The sequence below is a fragment of the Durio zibethinus genome, chromosome 23, assembly GCF_047325235.1.
Source record: "Durio zibethinus cultivar Kanyao isolate XHJ-2024 chromosome 23, ASM4732523v1, whole genome shotgun sequence".
Taxonomy (NCBI): Eukaryota; Viridiplantae; Streptophyta; class Magnoliopsida; order Malvales; family Malvaceae; genus Durio; species Durio zibethinus.
Window position 1 is genome coordinate 4,247,949 of NC_143184.1, and position 19,294 is coordinate 4,267,242.

Below are 19,294 nucleotides of genomic sequence, written 5' to 3' on the forward strand. Positions count from 1 at the left end.
TTAAAGGACCATTTTAGATTTTTTTTTTCTTTTTTTGCCGAAAAAAACCCTTTTCGAATTGGGAAAATGTTTTTTTTTTCTTTTTCCATTTTCTCTTTTGTTCCAAATAAAATAGTACTAGATTTTGATAGCCCTTACTTTTTCCAAGACTTTGTCAGGGTTTAGGGGGATTTTGTTTTATTTTGGCAAAAGGATAAAAATAAAAACCTCAAATAAAAATTAAAAATTAAATTAAATCTTGAAATATATGGAATCTTTTAACATCTATTTTTATCTTCTTAAATCTCTATGCATTTATTTTTCACTAAATTAATCCTTTGATTGGAAAATTTTTTACTCGAATAAAAGTTCAATCACTGAAAATAAATGTTTAACGATTTTATTAAAAAATAAAGGCTTAAATGGTTAGTAAATTTTAATTCAGAAACTTAGTTATCCTTTTGCCTTCTATCTTTTTACTTTTTATAAAATGCTAGACGCACAGAATCAAGTTTGTCTAAATTCTACCCAATTTAGTGTCACTGTCATAGGAATCAACAGATTCAATAACAATGCATAGTAGTAATAAACTTTAATCCATTTCTCATAACCAACGAATCATATCCATCCAACACGGCAGTTTCAGCACATCCCACTCAACCTGTACTCACCAATCACAATCAGCACACGATTGAAAAAGTAAAACAACAATAAAGCGCAGCTCAAAATATACCTAGTAATTATCAACCCAATCATTTCCAGATCCTCAAGTATCAAGAACCCAATAAAAGAAAACAAGAAAAAATAATACAACACAACAAGATAATGTCCCATTTTGCAACCTACTATAAAAAAGTTCATGAGCATTCCTTACAAACCCCAACCCTACATCAGCCTCCACCCCCAAATAGAAAAAGAAAAAATAAAATAAAATAAAAAGGTAGCCGGGTGCTAACCTCGCACGAAAAGGGGTATTTATTTCGTTTCAAATGGATGACATGATGGTGAACAAATTACAAAGAAAAGAATAATTTTGATCAATTTGCTACTTGTATGTACAGGCGAAGGACATGGTGCCACGGATAGAGGAAATAGGCATGGTATTAGGGGAATGGAAATTGCTTTTAATAAAGTTAACCTGCTTGATAGATATTGTAAAATTGCTAACAGAAAGACTGAAATTTTCAAAAACCTATATGCTATAGTACAAGGAAGCCGGGACCTGCCATGGAATTCCACAAACAAGTCTCTCAACTTGGCCACCTTTTATGGTGACAACTAAGAATGAAATGGAAAAGGAATGCTATACACAAAGATACCTCCTCTACATGAAGTAGCTTAGAGCCTTTTTCTTTCTCGATCCACCCTCTCCATATAAATCATTCCATTGAAGTAGCTCACTCATATTTGTAGACTCTGATGATACACTTGCACATACCTGCATCATAACCAATCAAATACAATAAACTATATATATAGAGCACAGCCTTTTTCAAAGAATATTCCATTAAAAATATGCCAATTTCAGTACTCAAAATCATTCAAATTGACAAATATAATATGTTAATATATGCTCAACGCTCACATACACACCAAGTAAATCAAGGGGAAAATTAAACTTCTGATACTTGAATGGATAATCCAAAATTGAAAGCTCTAAAATATAATTATTAAGACCAAGTATGGTACCTGCTCATGTGCGTATTTAAAATCATCCATCTTCAGAAAACGAATGTCAGCACTGCTATACAAGGAAGGTGGAGGTCTATTCTCAGCCACCGCCAAAGCTCTCTCCTGAAATTGCATGTCATATATCAGTCTGTACTCTTGTACAAGTAATAAACTTTCATGTCAAAAGGTATGCAGTATATCATAAAAAGGGTACAATTATCTGTCCAAAACCCATCAAAGTATCAATTCCTTTGAATCCTCGTATGTAGTGGAAGGATTCCTTAATTAAAATTGTAGATGCAATTACATTTGAATTAGAACTTACTCTTTTTACTTAAAAAAGATATAATTCTTAAACAACATAATAAGAGATCCTTTCCTTCTCTTATCATCCCTTAACCCACAAGATGGGTAATATCAAAAATTAGCACACAAAGAAAATCCAGCTATTAGCAAAAACATATTTTATCATCTTCTTGGCCTATGTGAACAAGGTAGTCAAGCACCCACACCATACAACACTTGCATAGATAAAGACTCATAAAAAAAATGTAACTACTAGACACCATTATAAAAAGAACACCTACATGACTGATCCACCGCTTTTTAGCACCATTTGCAAAACCAACATAGTTTATATGCCAGTAGCCGCAAATTTATCATAGAACATATAAACTAAAATATCAAACTGACCTTCTTTTCCATTTCCAAAATTTCTCGTATGGGACAATGTGCAGCAGTCACACAAAGGTTCTGCAATCAGACAATTTTATTAGGGAAATAAACATAGATAAAAGATAAAGCCACTTAACCTATTAAAAAGCTTCAACTTGACTTTGTATAAAATTTACAAGATGACTCAGTTAACAGGAAGGGGGAAGCCTTGCTAATAACCTTGACGAGTTAAAATTTTATATTGAGGAAAAACAAAGTTCAAAACTAGTTTATGCCAGAACTATTGCCAGTCTAGTACAGATGAAAACTCATTACGAATCAATATTTAGCTAGAAGAGAAAATGACCAGGCTTGTTCAATTTAGTATTAGCATGTGAGTTGCAGCTTCCCTACTTTCCTACTTTGGTTCACTACACCATTTTACATTTTCAAATAAGACAATAAAATCAAGTAAAAAGGTGGAAAAATCAACCTTCAGATCACTTCCAGAATATCCATCACTCATATTTGCAATAGCTTCCAAATCAACATTAGGTGACAATTCCTCTTTGGCTAATATAACTTTTAGAATCTTTTCTCTATTTGGAGCATCTGGCAAATTAACCATCAATCTGCACAACACTCAACAGGGAAGTCAGTGGTGCTTATATCTTAAGGTCCGATTACAGCAACTCACAGAAACAACATAAGCAAGTTACCTTCTAGGAAGCCTCCGGATGACTGCCTCATCAAGGTCAAATGGCCGGTTTGTAGCAGCAAGAACCAACACTCGTTCTTTATCCTTTGTACGAAGACCATCCCAATTGACCATAAATTCATTCTTCATTTTACGCATAGCCTCATGTTCACCCGGATTCTCCCGTCTTCCTAACATGCTGTCAACCTAAAATAACCAGCCAAATCAATAAAACTACATAGATTATTTAAGAAACAGGAAGAAAAATATGAAAACAATAGGGAAAGACAATGACATATCAGCAATAAATCTTTAGAGAGAACAGAAAACACACACAAAAATGAATGAGAAATAGGAGAATTTACATATAAGTTGAACAAACCTCATCAACAAAAACAACACTAGGTGCAATTTTACTCGCCAGAGAGAAAACGGCTTTAACATACTTCTCTCCTTCACCAAACCACTGCAAGATATACAAATAAGTCATATACATAAATCAAAACGAAATTTTATATAACAGAAAGGGTACATGCCACAGATTCTATGAACTTAAAATACCTTTGAGGTAATGCTAGACATTGATATGTTAATAAAGTTTGCACCAGCTTCAGTTGCAACAGCCTTGGCAAGCATTGTTTTTCCAGTACCAGGAGGCCCAAACAGCAATATTCCTTTACAGGGCTGCAAAACGATAACTTAAAAAATAATAAAACAGCAGGGTATGCTTTGAAAATGCACAATTCCAAGTAACACATGATAAAGTGAAACTACATATAGAAAAATATGTATAATTGAGTTAACCTTTGTCAACTGTCCCTTGCAAAACAATTCAGGCCTTTGAAGGGGAAGCATCACCAATTCCTTCAAGGTCTCCTTGACATTCTCAAGGGCTCCAATATCATCAAAACTAACCCCAATATCACTTGGCGGAATAACATCCACAAGAAGTTTCTTTTCAAATTCATTCTCGGTAACCACATCCTGAAAATAAAAAAATAATAATAAATAGCATAATGAATTTTTTAACCAGATAGATGATGGACAACTGTATCAGGAGCAATGACTACACATAGAACCCAAGAGAAAGAAGACAACTGTACCTTAAGTGATTTCTTCAAGCTTTTGCTCTCACTTTGAATGCTTTGCAAAATGTTCAGCCCAAATTTGACGCTGAAACAGAAAATTTCACAGAAAAGTTAGAACAAGAATAAATTAGAGAAACTTTTAGTTCATATAGTTCCAGCTCGTCTTTTCACGTTTCAAAGATGCAGGTTGCAATAAATGAAGAGAATATGAAACCTTTCAGTCGAAACTACAAGTTTAGCATCTTTCACGAAAGCTTCTGAAGAATGCATTAAGTGATGACTTAATGCCCAGCCTGCCACTTTTTCCACACCTACGATAATAGAAAAGGTACAAAATTAATAATATTAAAGTAAAAAATAGCACAAGGTTTAACCACTAGCTCCTTTCCAAATGTACAAATCATGTTTTTTGAATTTGAGTATGAAGTATTATACATTTACAACATTTAAAGTAAATGATCAGTTAAATTTTCAAATAATAAAAAAAGGTCCTGAAAATCATTTATGAATGTGTATATATATATATATATATATATATATATATAGATATATATAAAGGTAAAAATATTAAAAATTAAGAAAAAGCAATACACACTTGGCATGAAGTACATTATAATAAGAAGCTCAAGGATACTAACTCTCATTTGCAAGGGTTTGATCTTTAATGCAAAGCGTTTCAAGATCAGGGCAATCCAAACCATTTCGATTGAGAACCTGATAGCAATAACTGTTATGCAAATCTCCAAAAACAAACTTGTAACCTCAAATTTTCAAATAAATAAACTGTTTATTAATTTCTAAATATAACAAGGACACAGAAGGCAACTTCTGTCTGTTTGGAAGAGGTAGATGAGGTTGGGGGAAGGGAGAGGTGTATTTTTATTATAACCTCCTTCAGCTTTCTTGTAGTTTCCCATCACATTAGGTTAATTATCCTACACTTGCAACAAGGTTTTACCAAGTTCAGGAAAGTAAGCCACTTTCAGGCAATATGCTTCATAGAAAGAAGCTTCTACTGGCATGCAGAAACAGAAAACGAAAAATTGGAATACACAATGTACAATTATAGCAATACTCACTGAACGAATGCTAATAATGTTTGACTGTGCTTTAAGAGTTTCAATATCACGTTCCAGTTGCTGCTTCCAGTCCAATAGTAAAGCTTCATCCTGACGATTCAGAAATATTAAATTAAATATTTCAATAATCGTAACAGGATAACTGATGCAGAAACTGACATAAACACACCTGAGGCAACTGGATTGTCACTTTGTTAGGGAAAAGCCTAGTAACTTGTTTCATGGTTTTAGGTGTTTCTTTGCTCCTTTCGTGAAGTCTACCAAAATTATCCTGCATAAGGAATGATACTTAATTAGTATGTTATCAGAAATGAGAAAATAAGTGAGAAAAAGAGGCGAATACTAGATTACAATGCACTAACACATGTGAGGACACTCTCTAGGAACAGTCACTTTAAGTAACGAAACCGGAAATGCTACCCATTATAATCGCTTGGTGTAATTGCATCATGTAAAATTCAAGTAAGGAACATCTCTAATATTTTTAGATGGTCCATCAAAATTAGGCAAACCACTCCAACATCTTTCAACGGCAAGAAACATTGGACAAAAACAAAATGTTGGTGCTTGACGTACCGGAAAAGCAAGATCAAGTAAAGCAGTCTGGTTGGCTCCAAACTTTGTGAACAAAAGCCCACCAGGATGAGACTACAGAAACACAAAAATGCCAACATCAAACAGTTAAAAATACTTCATACAGCATCAAAGAAAGAAGCATAGCTAAACAAAAAACAGAAAGTTGCTTACTTTTTCCTTACGATTATCCATCTGGGTATGAGAACCAATTACTATAACATTTGCAGGCAGATTTTCAACTTTACTCTTCAAGGAAGTATACACATCCGTATTTCCAGCCATAGACTTCTCTATGTCTTTCAAAAACAATATCATGGGATTGCTTTTACTTTCATTCAATGCAACCTATAAATTGAGACAATTCAAAGCTAAATACTTTAAAATGTGAACAGGGTAAAGCGATAGCTCTCATGTATTAATCAATGACATGTACCTCAAAAAGTTCATTAACAGCCAGCTTGTCAACATCATCACCTCCAGAATTATCCAAGCGAAGTGAGCTTGCTGTAGAGGGAAAACAAAATGGTAAGCAAAGTGAACTAGCTATAAAGTGAAAACATGATGGGTAAGATTGGATAAAAGTAAAGTCCACAATAAATAATAAAAGATGCTTAAATTAATGCAAGAAATGGGTTAAAAAGGTCACCAGCACAGAAGAAACCATGATCTTCTTCACAAATCCCACCAAGGTCATTGCCCTCCGGAATAGATCTGTCAAATCTGACCCCAATTTTTGAGGAACCATTTTCTTCAAAAGCAAGGAGTACTTTGCCCCGAAAACCAATTGTCGGTCCCCTACACAGAAAAAAACTACTAAACTTTTTGCAAAACATAATGCATACATTAATAAAATTTCTTCCTTGAAAAAATAAATTGTTCTAACCACCATGCTAACACTAGCAGCAAACTTCTTAAAACAAACATAAACATCTCAAATGACCATCTATGGTATTAAGGACTACAATCAAATTGGGTCATCAATCCATGGCATAAAATCATAGCATGCACATGAAATATGCTTGCATGGACAGAGCCAAAATAAGATAAACTCTGAATTTAAATTTTGAAGTAAAGAAAAAGGTAATTGTTATTAAACAGACAACAGGCAGATGGCTAATCTAAACAGTAGAATATACAACATAAAGCCAAAAAAAAAAAAAAATTACCTTAAAGAAGGTTGTAAAGAGGAGAATCCAGAAGGTGATGTGGGACCTACATACTTAACCCTATCACCTGAAAGTTTCAAATTAATTAATTCAGTTACAAGTTGATAATGTTCCATCAACAAGATAACTGCTTAGAAACCTAAGGCATTACAAAATAACAAGGACAATTTCCCTGTATTATCTCAAAGAATCGGCATACCTTTCTTAAATGTATAGTTTTTAGATGTTGCAGTAGATACTTCCTGCTTTGGCAAAGCTTGGGAGCTCAATGAAGAACCACCTGTTATATCAGCTTCAACACTAGAAGTTGGTCTCTTCTGATGCAAAGCAGCAGCCTGTGCGGCTCTTTTCGCATATATTGATGCCCTTTCAGCCCTTGAAGTTTCTTTCACAGCATCAGCTTCCTTTGTTGTTGATCCCTGGATATATTGGAAAGAAAATAATAGAAGATAAGACAACACAAAAATGTTCAGACATTTAGAAACTCAGAAAGTAAAAAATACAGAAATTTGTGCAACCACAAGAAAGTAAACAAGACTAGACCAGATATCTAGCTTAAGAAACAGTTAAAACACAAATTTTTTAAGGAACTTCCAGCCAGAGTTTGACATATTTTTGTTTTCAAAATTGAAAAGAAACTTTAGTCATTTACATGTTTGGTAAGGCAGAATTGTTATCTACAACAATAAAAATAATTATAACTTGAACAAACTTCCCCCGATAACGTAGATCAAAAAATACCCATCTGCATAAAATTTCCAAAGGTACAATATGCAGAAAAATGAAGTAGGATGCATGCAAACTGCAATTTCAACCCACTCTTGCTTTCATAACATGCAATTGGCAAAGAATCAAAACAAGTGGAGGACTGAAGGAAGCATACTCCAGGCAACAGAAGAGAATCAACAATTAGCAATCTAGCACCAAAATGTTTTGCAAGTGCCTTTGCCAAAGTCTCCTGGTATATTTCGGAACCTATATATATCAAAGGCAATTAAAAACTCTCATCAGGAATTAGAAAGAGCAAAGAAGAAGAATTAAACATTGTTTACTTGGCAAGTTAACAGAAACAGCAGTCATACCAGCAGGACCAGATAATAATATACGAGGACACATGGTAGGAAGATCTGCTGCATACTTCGCAAATTTATTACACTTCAAATGCACGTAGGTTGAGGCTATCAAAACATTCTTTGTTGTATCACTGTCACAATGGAAATTTTCAAGTAAAATTATTCAAAACTCCCCTACACACCAAATCCAGTAAAATAGGCAGTGGACTAGGTACAACAAAAACAGAAGACACAAAGATGATACTGGGCAGCAGTAACAGGGAAACCACATTCTCCAGTACTTGCCATATCAGGTGGTCAACATTCACCGCACAAATAATGTATGGACTTGCAAATATGCAGAAAAGTGGATTGGCAAAATAAGTAAAAGCAATAATCCAAATTAGGCTTCCCAAGATATAGACATAAGGAATGATCAAAATATATTCCCAGATAATAATACAAAAGTGCCAGACCCAATTAAGAACAGAATGCACAAGATTTACCTCAAATAATATGGGAAATTTTCAAATGAGACATCTATATTGTCCGGATCAAGAATGCCTTCCTGTAAACTATCTTTAAACGCTTGCCGCTTAGTTGATACCAAAGCCATAGGAGGTTCAAATTCCTTGAGCATCTCTCTAATTTCCCTCTGCTCATCAAGAATTTTGGCAATGCTACCACTAAAATCAAAGTCTGTAGAAGACGAACTAGCGAGAATACGCAACAATGGCCTCAAAGGGTAACCTGTCCCAGGGATCTTTGTACTGTCAGCATCAATACTATCATCCAATCCAAGTCTATCAAGATTAGGATTTTCATTGGCAGCATCAGGTGGAGAAGCAACAGTTTTCTCCCTTGAAAAAGCAGTTGCTGGATCAGTATTACCAGCACTGTCCTTCATGACCACTTCTGGAACAAGGTCATCTGACACATCGCACCCAGAAGGTAGAGTGGACATCTCTGAATTTTCTTTTGTTGACAAAGAGGCCAATATTGTTGCTGCCCCAGCAACAGCCGATGGGTCCCCTGATTGTGCCTCAATAATCCCTTTTACAGAAGCAGTCTGGGCTTCTAAAATGTTTAGAGAAGAAGGTATGCCCCGGGCAGCTAAGTTATCATTGGTGAGCTGCTGAAAAATCTAAGTTTCCATTAAGGAATTAAAACAGTTCCAAGAAGGAACAAATATCATAATAACATCAAAGTTCAATAATGAAACATGCAGGAAGACAATAATACATAGATTTTCATTTGGGAGGGAGGGGAATATCAAAATTTGTAAAAAATATGTGTTAGACAGGTTAAAGAAAAAGGATACATAAGCATGATTTCCAGTATTAGTGAAAATCAATTCATCGCCTGCATTTAGAATTAAACAACTATTTTTACGGTAAACCGTCCCATTAACCTGGACAGAGCCTTTTCCTCCTGTAATTTCTAGTAAGGCAATAGAAGTGCCATCGCTCTACATTGGAAAATTAAAATTATTACTGTCATAAACATGCAATAAAAATTACGAACAAAAGGTTAGCAATCCATAGATCCATACCTCTATGTGCTTCACTTTGCACAAAACACCGCTAATATTGGGATCTTTAAGACATAAATTACACTGACGGCTTTGACCAACGGTGAATAGTGTGCCACACATGACCATGTGAGGATTCTGGTGATAAATTGAACATAATAAGAACCACAAGCAGAATAGTTCGGCATGAAAACCATAACGCATCAAAGTCTATATAAAGGGGCCGATTAGCTTTTGACTTAGTGGTACATCCTTCATTAAGTAAGTTTATTGTGAAGAGTTGTCATCTAGCATTAGAAAGAATGAGTTAAAAGATGAGAATGGATAACCTCTCTGTGGCTACCCAGCCAATGGATCAAATAATAAGATGATGAGATTCAACTTTGAAAGATAACCAAAAAGCAAAGAAAAAGAAAAAAGGTTTCCCTGAGATTGTTCACAAAACAAATAAAAAATTACTAACTCTTTCGCTACAAAAGTGAGGAAACAAGTTACCTAGTTCATTCATTCCATTCTTGAGAAAGAAAATGACAAATATAAGAGATTAGACCAGACTACAAGAGCAAGCTGACTTACTGAGATAGCCTAAAAGTAATTTTCCTGCCAATTTGCTGAGAATAATGACACCTAACAATAATGAAACCTCCTCTCCCAAATTCCCAATCTTTTTTCTGAAGAAAAACTTAAATTGCATTCAGTAAGACTAAATTAATAGAATTTCCAATGGACATAATGGACCTATAGGAAATGAACTACAAAGTTAGCCAACCTGTTTCAGGAACCCAAGCATATTATTACCAAAACAACAGGTTGTTTGGTATAGTTTTCAAGTCATCCAGAATTCACATCTACAAATTCTTAAAAATCAAGCATGAGCCAAATAGACCAATAAGGGATCTATAGGAAATGAAAATCTACCCCATTCACCTCAAATGATAATCAGATATTTTCTCGGATGGAAAACTTCCAGTGCAATCCAGTTCAAGTCTCTACTTAAAAAAGGATTTCAAATTTACCTATAGGATTATGAACTCCAAGATTCCACTGCATGATTGGAACCAAAGCATATCATTGTTCTACTCACATATTATGTAGAAATATTCCAAAATTCACGTGTACAAATTTTAAAATCCATCCAGGATTAACAGTTCTTGGAACAAAACCTTTATTTTTTATTTCTTATTGGCTAAAAGACCAAGAATTCTGACATTAATTTCTAATCCTAACCTGATTAAACACAGAGATCAAGAACCAAATGCCAGCCCATAAATTAAAAAGAATGCAATTTTAGAGAACATACCTGAGAGCGCTGGGACAGAAGCTTTCCCCACGGCACTTTAGAACCTGATTTCGCTGGTTTCGTTGGCCTCTTCTTAATTGGACCGGTAAACCCTGAACCAACGGCCTTCTCTTTCTCCGCATCAACTGCAGCTTCACCTACTTAACCATAACAAACCTACATCAAAACCCCATAAAAAACCCAAACCAACCTCACAACAAAAATAGAACCCTAAAAACCCAAATTTGAAACCAATCGGGGATCGCACCTAAGGACCGCGGAGACACCAAAATCCCGTTGTCCACATTAGCATCGGCAGACTTATCGGGGACAGACGCATCAATGGCCTTAGCTGCATCAGATGCTCGCAGATCAGAAGGACGGAGATCCGTTACCCGTGAGTCCGAGCCGGATTCCTTAGGGGGGCCTAGGGCTTCTTTAAGCGTCTCAGATGCCTAAAAAAAAACTCAGTCTCAGATTCAAATCTAAACCAAAAAAAAAAAGAAAGAAAGAGATTTTGACACGCATGCAAATTAAAAACTCTAAAGAAGAAAAAAAGATTTGATTGTTAAAAAGGGGAAAAAAGATATAACCTTGGATCTTTTACTGGGAGTAAGAGGAGATGTAACAGGTGAGGACAGCCGGCGTTTGGAAGAGGAAGAGCTCCGTCGCGTTTCAACCATCTTTAACACAAAATCTTCTCGTTACAGAGGATAGGAAGGGGTTTGGATTTTTTTCTCTGCTGTTCTCCTAATCGGAAAAGGAACCCACCTCCGCCCAGAGAAAAAAAAATATATAAATAATGGAAGAGGGTAAAGAGATGAAGAGAGAAAAAGGACTGACTGATTGCGGGAATGATAGATTTTTTTTTTTTATATTTAGGATTTAATTCTTCGAGGCTAAGATTAACAGGGAAGAGATTAAATGGTTTGAGGGTACGCTGGAAGTGTCAAAAATATTAACTTTTTGGGTAATAAAAAAAGCGCATGGATCAATTCGTTTTGTTTTTGAGGATTTTTTTTTTATTATTCTTGACTTGTACATTTATTGCTGTTTGGTTGAGTTTATTCAGTGTCCCTTAAATGAGTGGGAATGAAGGAATTTTGTTGGATTTTTAGCCAAAAATTTTTTTTGAATTCCTTGGTTGACCACGCTTTAGATAAGAAAGGGAAATTCCTTAATTTGTCTATGAATACTTGAAGATTGGATTAAGCATTTTGTTTTAATATAAAAAAATTACAACAGTTACAAACTCTACATAATACGTACGAGTAAAAATAGAATGGGAGCTAACATACCAATTGAGTCTTCTTAGATAATTTTTTAATAATTTTGACATTTTATCTCAACAGCTATGTTTGGCATGTTAATAAAATATTAAATTTTTAATTTTAATAATTTTGAATATCAAAAAATAAATATATAATATTCTCATATATAGTATTTTTTTAAATATAGCAAAAGAAAAATACCAGACATAAAAGTTGCTTTGATTTGCTTTGATAATATTAAAATCTTGCCATTTACAGACATTAACACGTGCATAACAATTCAAGTATCATTAAAAGAGTGATAGTAGTAAAATTTTGTTTGGCAGCCAAATTTTGGGGATACAGCAATATTCAACTATGATTTCATACATGATGTTGATTTTAGGCGTGATGGAAAGTGCGGCGGAGCTTCAAATTAGGTGGCCAATCGCTGTAAATAAATTAAAGATCAACTATCCCAATTACCCAACCACAAACAAACTCAATTTCAAGTTTAGTTTGTGAAAGCTGGGCAGTCCTTCACAGTTTGCCACAGCTCTCCGACATGTAATTCTCCGTTAACTAACGTAAATCTGCACATAAGTACTTACCCGATTGATAACAATCCAAATTCACATAGATTCACGAAGAACTATAATTTTGATTATATTGATAATTTTAAACATAATAAAAAAATAAAAATAATATGATTTAAATTTTTAATAAAAAAATTTACATTTGATATATTAATATAAATTATTATATAATAATTTTAATATTTTATACATATTCAACATAAAATAAACATATTAAATATAAAAATTACCAAATTAAATTAATAATAAGCAGTTATGAAAATTTCTCAAATAAATTTTTACTCTTCTATTATACTCAATTGAGTCTCAAAGCATTTTTCATGTTGCCACAAAAGTATTATTTTAGATTAATTAAGTTCTTATTTTGCATGAGAGTCAGTAAAATTTGTTAAAAAAAAGATTTAATTAAATTCAAATAATACTTAAAAAGTTTAATTAGATAAAAATAATATTTTAAGAATTTAAAATTTATTGATTAGAAAGATTTAATTTATTATAATAAAATATTAAATTTTTAATTAAAAATTTTCGTCTGCCAGCATGGGACATTGTGGATTAACTTATGTTTTCTCTTTTTTAAATATATAATTTTGGTTTCAGAGTGTAAAAAGGAGATGATCACATGGACCCTAGAAAGTGGGGAAAAAGGAATAATCAGGCAGGTTCAATCAAGCATGGATTGATTAGGATTTATTCATTGCAAAAGAAATACTAAAAATCAACACTTTTGTAGACATTAATTAAAACGAAGACTAATTAAAAAAGGAAGTCAATTAAAATCTCTCACCAAATGTGGTTTATTTTAACCATTGCAAAGCGACAGTTGAAACCCAAACTATGGCCAACTTGCTTTATCGGTGTCAGCATGTGTTGGCCAACGATTTAAGTCAATATAAAAGGGTGGGATTGGATTTAGGCAAAGATACTTTTTTTGCTGCTCGGATTCTAAACAAGGGGGGTTTGGTTTGAAACAAAATAGAATGGACTTTTAACTTTAAAGTGTTTGGTTGGTCAGAGGATGGTGTTGGGTTATAGCCTATGTAGTTGAAAGGGAAAGGAAAATTACTAGAAGTACTACTTGACGTGGTCACACGGGGGTGGGGGAATAATCCTGATTTGGCAACTTTTAACATACGGGTGGGGTTTGGTTTGCCAATGCGACGGCCGGCTCGAAATCAAATACAGCCGAAAAATTGAAGTGCATTGGATAAGGTCCAGAATGCGGATCAAGCGAAACCTCCAGCTGTGGGCAGTGGGCTGTGGGCTGTGGTCTGTGGTCCTGCAAGTTGCAGTCCCCGAAAGGAAAAAGATATAATAATAATAATAAATAAATAAATAAATAACTCCAGATATTGTTCTTTCGATTGAATTATGGTATTTTACATTTCTTTCTTCTTAAATTGTATTTATGAGAATTTTAATTTGTTTCATGAACCACACAAAGAGTACTACATGTAATAGTTGATTATGATATCTTTAGCGGAAATGGCATGAGCTCTGGACTTAAACTTGAATCCGTGCAGTCTTAGAATTTAAAATTAATTTCGTATACTTAAATTCAACCTAAGCAACTAGCATGACGGGCAAACAATAACAAGAAAAAGTAAATTATGCAAGTTAGAAAACATAATAGAATGTTGGAATATACTCTGTGTATTACTAAAACAAGTGTGTTCGATGATGTGATGATGTACAATTAAGGGTGGGTCAACCCTCTATTTATAGTTGAAGCCTCCATTCTACTTATGGTTATCTCCTAAAATTAAGGGATTTATAATATTCCTAAAAATAAAGGGTTATATATTATTACACAAATTACATAAGACTCATATTAATTTCAAAGTCAACTAGATTTTTTTACTGAATCCTACCGATCTTAGATGCCTTTAAAAGATTCTAGATCGACTAAACTCCCCTAAGTCCACCTAGGTGTGGTGCGAGCATGTTGCTAACCTGGTTTTGGCTATGCGAACAGGTCTGCATGTTGTACGTGCGGTTTGGACACTTTTCCCATGCTTATTACGCCAACCCTCGCAATTGTTCTTAGTGCTCAAGCTTTGGCCCTTGTTGCTCAAGCCTGGGCGCCCGGTGTATCCGCTTAGGGCGTGATATTCTTCTTTATTTGATTGCGCGACGCCCTTGTTGCGTCCACTATGTGAAACTATCTGATATGGTCTCGAAACTATTATAAGTCTTTCGTTAACTCCCAACTTACTTCACATCTGAAAGTCCCTTCTAGAGTGTCAAGTACTTTTATCTTGGCTAGTAATTATTCTGTTTCACCTCTCGATTAGCAATAATGCTGTGAACCCTCTTTTATATAAGGCGCTGACTCTTAATGGTACATGCTTCAACTCTGTCGATCTTGGATCTCCCTCATCCTTATGGAATGGCTTAAGCATGCTAACGTGAAATACCAGGTGTACCTTTAGCTTGTGTGGTATATCTAACTTGTAGGCAATCTTGCCTACCCTATTAAAAACTCTGAAAGGTTTCTTGTACCTTCAAACTAAATCTTTGTGCAACCTTTTATGGCTCACAATGGGGTGTAGCTTCACTAAAACCAAGTCCCCTACTTGGAACTACACCCCTCTCTTGTTATGGTCTACCCATTTCTTTGACCTCTCTGTGGCTTTGTGTAGACATACTCTGGCCAAGTTGGCTTGCTCCTGCCAAGCCTTGACAAACTTGTATGCTTCTGGATTGGGCCATGTATAACCTGTAGCAATTGAACCAAGTGTTAGCGATTGCTGACCTATTACAATCTCAAAATGACTATGGTTTATTGCTTCACTCTTCTGCAAGTTATAGGAAAATTGGGTGACATCTAACAGCTTTGGCCAATCCCTTTGCATGGCATTCGCATAGTGCCCGAGGTAGACCTCCAACAAACCATTTACTCGCTCAGTGTGCTTATCAATTTGTAGATGTATGCTGGTGAAAAAATTTAAGTTTAACCTAACAACTTGAACAACTCAGTCCATAACCGTCCTGTAAAAGGTCCATCCTAATCACTAACAATGGTCTTCGATACTCCCAAGTATTTTACCATGTTCTTCAGAAACAAATGAGTTACCTCGTTGACTGGGCATTCGTTGGTTGCTGACATGAAAAACTCATACTAAAAAAACCTGTCCACCACTACCATGATGCTCTCGAACCCTTCTATTTTCGGTAGACTGACTATAAAGTCTAGAGTGACACTATTCCATTGTCGCTTTGGTATTGACAATGGCTTAAAGAAACCTCTTGGTTTTTTCAGCTCTACCTTGTTCTGTTGGCATACAAGATAAGTATTTACATAGGCCTCCACATCGTCCCTCATGTGTGGCTAGTAGTATCGATCCTATAGCAAGGCTAAGGTGCGATTCACCCTTAGGTGATCAGCCCACCTAGAATCATGACACTTTTATAAAACTTCCTTATGGAGCTTTCCATGCTGTAACATAAATAACTTATTGCTCTTGGTGTACAATAAGTCATTTTGTAACCAAAACCACTTAATTTTACCTTGCTTGACATACTGGATAAAAGCCTTGGTTGTAGGATCATACGTGAGCCCCTTTCTGATACGTAACACCAAATGCCTTTTTGGTTGGGTAATGGCAGCAAGGTTTACCTTTCTGCTTAGGGCATCAGCCACTGTGTTTGCCCACTCTAGCTTGTACTCCAACTTATAATCAAATTTCATAAGAAAATCTTGCTAATAAGCTTGTTTGGGGGACATCTTTTTTTTACGTCTAGAAGTAGTTGGTTGTCATATTGGCTGTTATGACCATGAACCCTGACCCCAACAGGTAATACTGCCAAGTGTGCAAGCAGTGCACCATTGCTGTCATCTCCTTATTGGACCATATGCATGCGCTCAGTCTCATTGAGCTTTCGACTCTCAAATGCAATCAGATGGTTCTTCTAAATCAGCACTCATCTTATCGTAAAGTCTAATACATCTGTATGCACTTTATATGGCTTAGCATGGTCTAGCAAGGCTAACATTGGCTCTTCGGTCACTGCCCGCTTCAACTTATCAAAGGCATCCTGACACTCAGTGCTCTACTCCCACATTCTCTCATTCTTGGGCAAAATTGTCAATGGTGTCGCTATAGCTGAGTGGCCTTTAATGAAGTGCCAGTAGTAATTGACTAGCCCAATGAACGACCTTAACTCAGTTACCTTGGCTGACAGTTCCCAATCCAAAATGGTATGCACCTTGCTTGCATCCATGCATTTCTTGCCATCTCCCACTATATGGCCTAGAAACGGTACCTCTTGCTAGGCAAATAAACACTTCTCTTTCTTCATATACAGCTCATGTGCCTACAACACCTCGAACACCTATTTCAAGTGGTCTACATGGTCTTCCAATGTCTAGCTGTGTATCACAATATCATTAAGATAAATCATAACAAAACGATCAAAGAACAACTGAAGTACCTTGTTCATAAGTGTTTAGAATGTTGTTGGGGCATTGGTGAGTCTGAATGGCATAACCAATAACTCATAAGAGCAATAGTAGGTGAAACACTGTCTTGGGCTTATCTATCTCTGCGATTATGACATGATAACAACCTGACTTCAAATCCAACTTGATGAACCACTTAAAGCCTCCAAGTTGATCAAACAAGTCTACAATGAGTGGGATATGATACTTGTTCAGTGCCCTGTTATCCACACACAATTACAATGACCCATCATGCTTGTGTTGCGATTTTAACACTTCTTTCATGCTTATTACGCTAACCCTTTTAACTATACTTAGTGTTTGAGCCTGGACGCCTAGCGTGTCTACCCAAAGTGTGACGAAAGTACCTTTGACGTACATTATTAAGTTATCCCTAAACTTAAGGTGAATTTTTTAATATAAAATAAAAATTAAATTTAAAATAAATAATATGTTAAATGCATATTTAAATTATTTAAATTTATATATATTTCATTTATGTATGTAATAAAATTTTTAATTTATCGTTTTGAATTTCAAAATTTAATAAAAAGATCACAACCACTTCAAAACATTTATCCAATCAATTTACTCATAAACTTTGTGCTGGCATCAAACAACCATAAAATTTCCTACTCTATTATTTATAATCTATTTTTAAATGATCACAAAATAAAATAAAATAACCCAAAAATAAGAGAAAAACAAAGAAGGCTGAAGTCGCACAATGGAGTCCATGTCTCCATTTTCTTGAAACGATTTTTTTATTAGTAATAAATAATTAACCCAAAAATGCAAATCCCGAAAACCCAACCAAACCCCCCTTGATTTTCACTGCGTCAGAACTGATCCCCCATTGGTCGAAATGGCAGGGACTCTTCCACTCTCTTCGAAAACTTTTGCGATTCTATCAATCGGAATCAACGGAATGTTCGACGTCACTGCATATCCTTTCTCCCTAGAGCAAATAACAGCTTGATTGTACTTCTCCGACCAGTAAGCAGCCGTGGAAACCCCAATCTGAGCCACATGAGGGAAAAGCGGGAGACGGTTAAGCGAATGCCAAGCCGAAACAGCGTACTGTTCCGCTACGGGCTCGTTTTTGCAATACAACTCCTTAGCCGTCGGTTCGTAGTTGGTGAAAACGGTCCTCGTGATGTTCTTAGCCGTGTCGAAAACGCCGGCTCGTTGGATTTCATAAGCCATGGCTCGAACCTGGCTGGAAGCCTGCTTTACGAGAGACGGCATGTGACGGTCCAACTCACTCAAGGACTCGTCTACCTGCACACCACGTGACCATCAAGAATCTCATCAATTTGCATTTTTTTTTCAGAAAATCAATTTGCTATTTCTGCTAATATATTAAAGAATTTTGATTCCTTAACTAAACGACTTCAAAAAGTCACGTTCCCATAATAAAGCGAGTGCTGAGTACTGACCCTTCGATCGACAAACTTTAGGAGTTCGAACGGAACATCATGGAATTTGTCGTAAATGGGGCCAATGACGGTCTTGGCAGTTCCTCCGATGGCTTGGACCCCTGGCTTAAGTGGACCGGAGTTTTCCTTGGCGTACTTGTAGATGCTAGATAAGAATACAACTACATATACCATCGCCAGTAGAACGAAATCTAGATACTTGAGTTGCTTCTTATTTTCTTCGATCTTCCTCATTCATCAAAAAAGAAAAAATAAGGAAAAAGAAAATTAAACTCATCAATCCAAAAGAATGAAAATATATAGTACTGATAAAACATGGTATTAATTAACATATGAAATGCTTACAGTCTCTGTTGACTGCTTGGGATCTGCTTCGGCCATTGATTTCACGATTTTGAGTCTCCTACTTGAAAACGAGCAGAGTTGAGAGAGATGTAATCGAGCTTCTTTGAATAAAACGGAAGGGACGAAACAGAGCGTTGTAACAACTCCCGTTTTATAGCGATTCCCCTGTCCTAGGTTTTACTTTCAACAATTAGGCATGGCGAATGGTTGTGACGGCCCATTGAGAGAAAGTTTGAAAGTTTTTCACACGTGGGATTTGATGCCGTGAATGAGTGACAAGTGGCAAAACGAGATAAGTTTTTGTGACTTCACGTGTCAGAGATAGCATTTTGTGCATTGCACGGATGTCTATGGACCTGATTGACACAAATATCAAGTTGATGCTTTGTCATTGTCTGTTCATTCTCACGGTCTCTTGACTGCTTTTTACGTTATTGCTGATAAATAGATA

At 35.4% G+C, this 19,294-nt stretch overlaps 2 protein-coding genes across 3 annotated transcripts; both read right to left on the reverse strand.

Moving 5' to 3' along the window:
• Nucleotides 1-784: 784 nt before the first annotated feature.
• On the reverse strand, nucleotides 785-11,667 carry LOC111314128 (uncharacterized). Of its 2 annotated transcripts, none has more exons than XM_022915180.2 (27): nucleotides 11,366-11,667; nucleotides 11,041-11,227; nucleotides 10,794-10,930; nucleotides 9,515-9,631; nucleotides 9,284-9,430; nucleotides 8,469-9,106; nucleotides 7,993-8,114; nucleotides 7,794-7,885; nucleotides 7,110-7,329; nucleotides 6,911-6,977; nucleotides 6,391-6,539; nucleotides 6,178-6,248; nucleotides 5,916-6,089; nucleotides 5,745-5,816; nucleotides 5,338-5,439; nucleotides 5,169-5,258; nucleotides 4,728-4,803; nucleotides 4,304-4,400; nucleotides 4,105-4,174; nucleotides 3,806-3,985; nucleotides 3,563-3,685; nucleotides 3,384-3,467; nucleotides 3,024-3,208; nucleotides 2,798-2,936; nucleotides 2,344-2,403; nucleotides 1,669-1,773; nucleotides 785-1,417 (listed from the first exon to the last, which is right to left on the reverse strand). In XM_022915180.2, exons 1-27 carry the CDS (start codon nucleotides 11,453-11,455, stop codon nucleotides 1,304-1,306), a joined length of 3,708 nt encoding a protein of 1,235 aa, XP_022770915.2. In that variant the 5' UTR covers nucleotides 11,456-11,667; the 3' UTR covers nucleotides 785-1,303. The 2 variants fall into 2 exon arrangements, with proteins under 2 accessions (XP_022770915.2, XP_022770914.2); XM_022915179.2 differs by having other exon boundaries at nucleotides 10,794-10,933.
• Nucleotides 11,668-17,804: 6,137 nt separating this feature from the next.
• Nucleotides 17,805-19,126, reverse strand: LOC111313403 (stress-related protein-like). Its single transcript, XM_022914076.2, has 3 exons — nucleotides 18,844-19,126; nucleotides 18,499-18,723; nucleotides 17,805-18,340 (listed from the first exon to the last, which is right to left on the reverse strand). The coding sequence occupies exons 1-3, from the start codon at nucleotides 18,877-18,879 to the stop codon at nucleotides 17,891-17,893; spliced, it is 711 nt and encodes a 236-aa protein (XP_022769811.2). The 5' UTR covers nucleotides 18,880-19,126; the 3' UTR covers nucleotides 17,805-17,890.
• Between the last annotated feature and the right edge of the window lie 168 nt (nucleotides 19,127-19,294).

Bases quoted from the DNA above. Each gene is read 5' to 3' on its own strand.
- LOC111314128 (XM_022915179.2), bottom strand. From the start codon at position 11,455: ATGGTTGAAACGCGACGGAGCTCTTCCTCTTCCAAACGCCGGCTGTCC. The intron at 10,934-11,040 runs GTGCGATCCCCG...GTTATGGTTAAG, and splicing joins GGTGTCTCCGCGGTCCTTAG to TAGGTGAAGCTGCAGTTGAT. The intron at 5,259-5,337 runs GTGTGTTTATGT...CTGAATCGTCAG, and splicing joins TGACAATCCAGTTGCCTCAG to GATGAAGCTTTACTATTGGA.
- LOC111313403 (XM_022914076.2), bottom strand. From the start codon at position 18,879: ATGGCCGAAGCAGATCCCAAGCAGTCAACAGAGACT. The intron at 18,724-18,843 runs GTAAGCATTTCA...TGAATGAGGAAG, and splicing joins CCAAGCAGTCAACAGAGACT to ATCGAAGAAAATAAGAAGCA. The intron at 18,341-18,498 runs GTCAGTACTCAG...CGTGGTGTGCAG, and splicing joins TAAAGTTTGTCGATCGAAGG to GTAGACGAGTCCTTGAGTGA.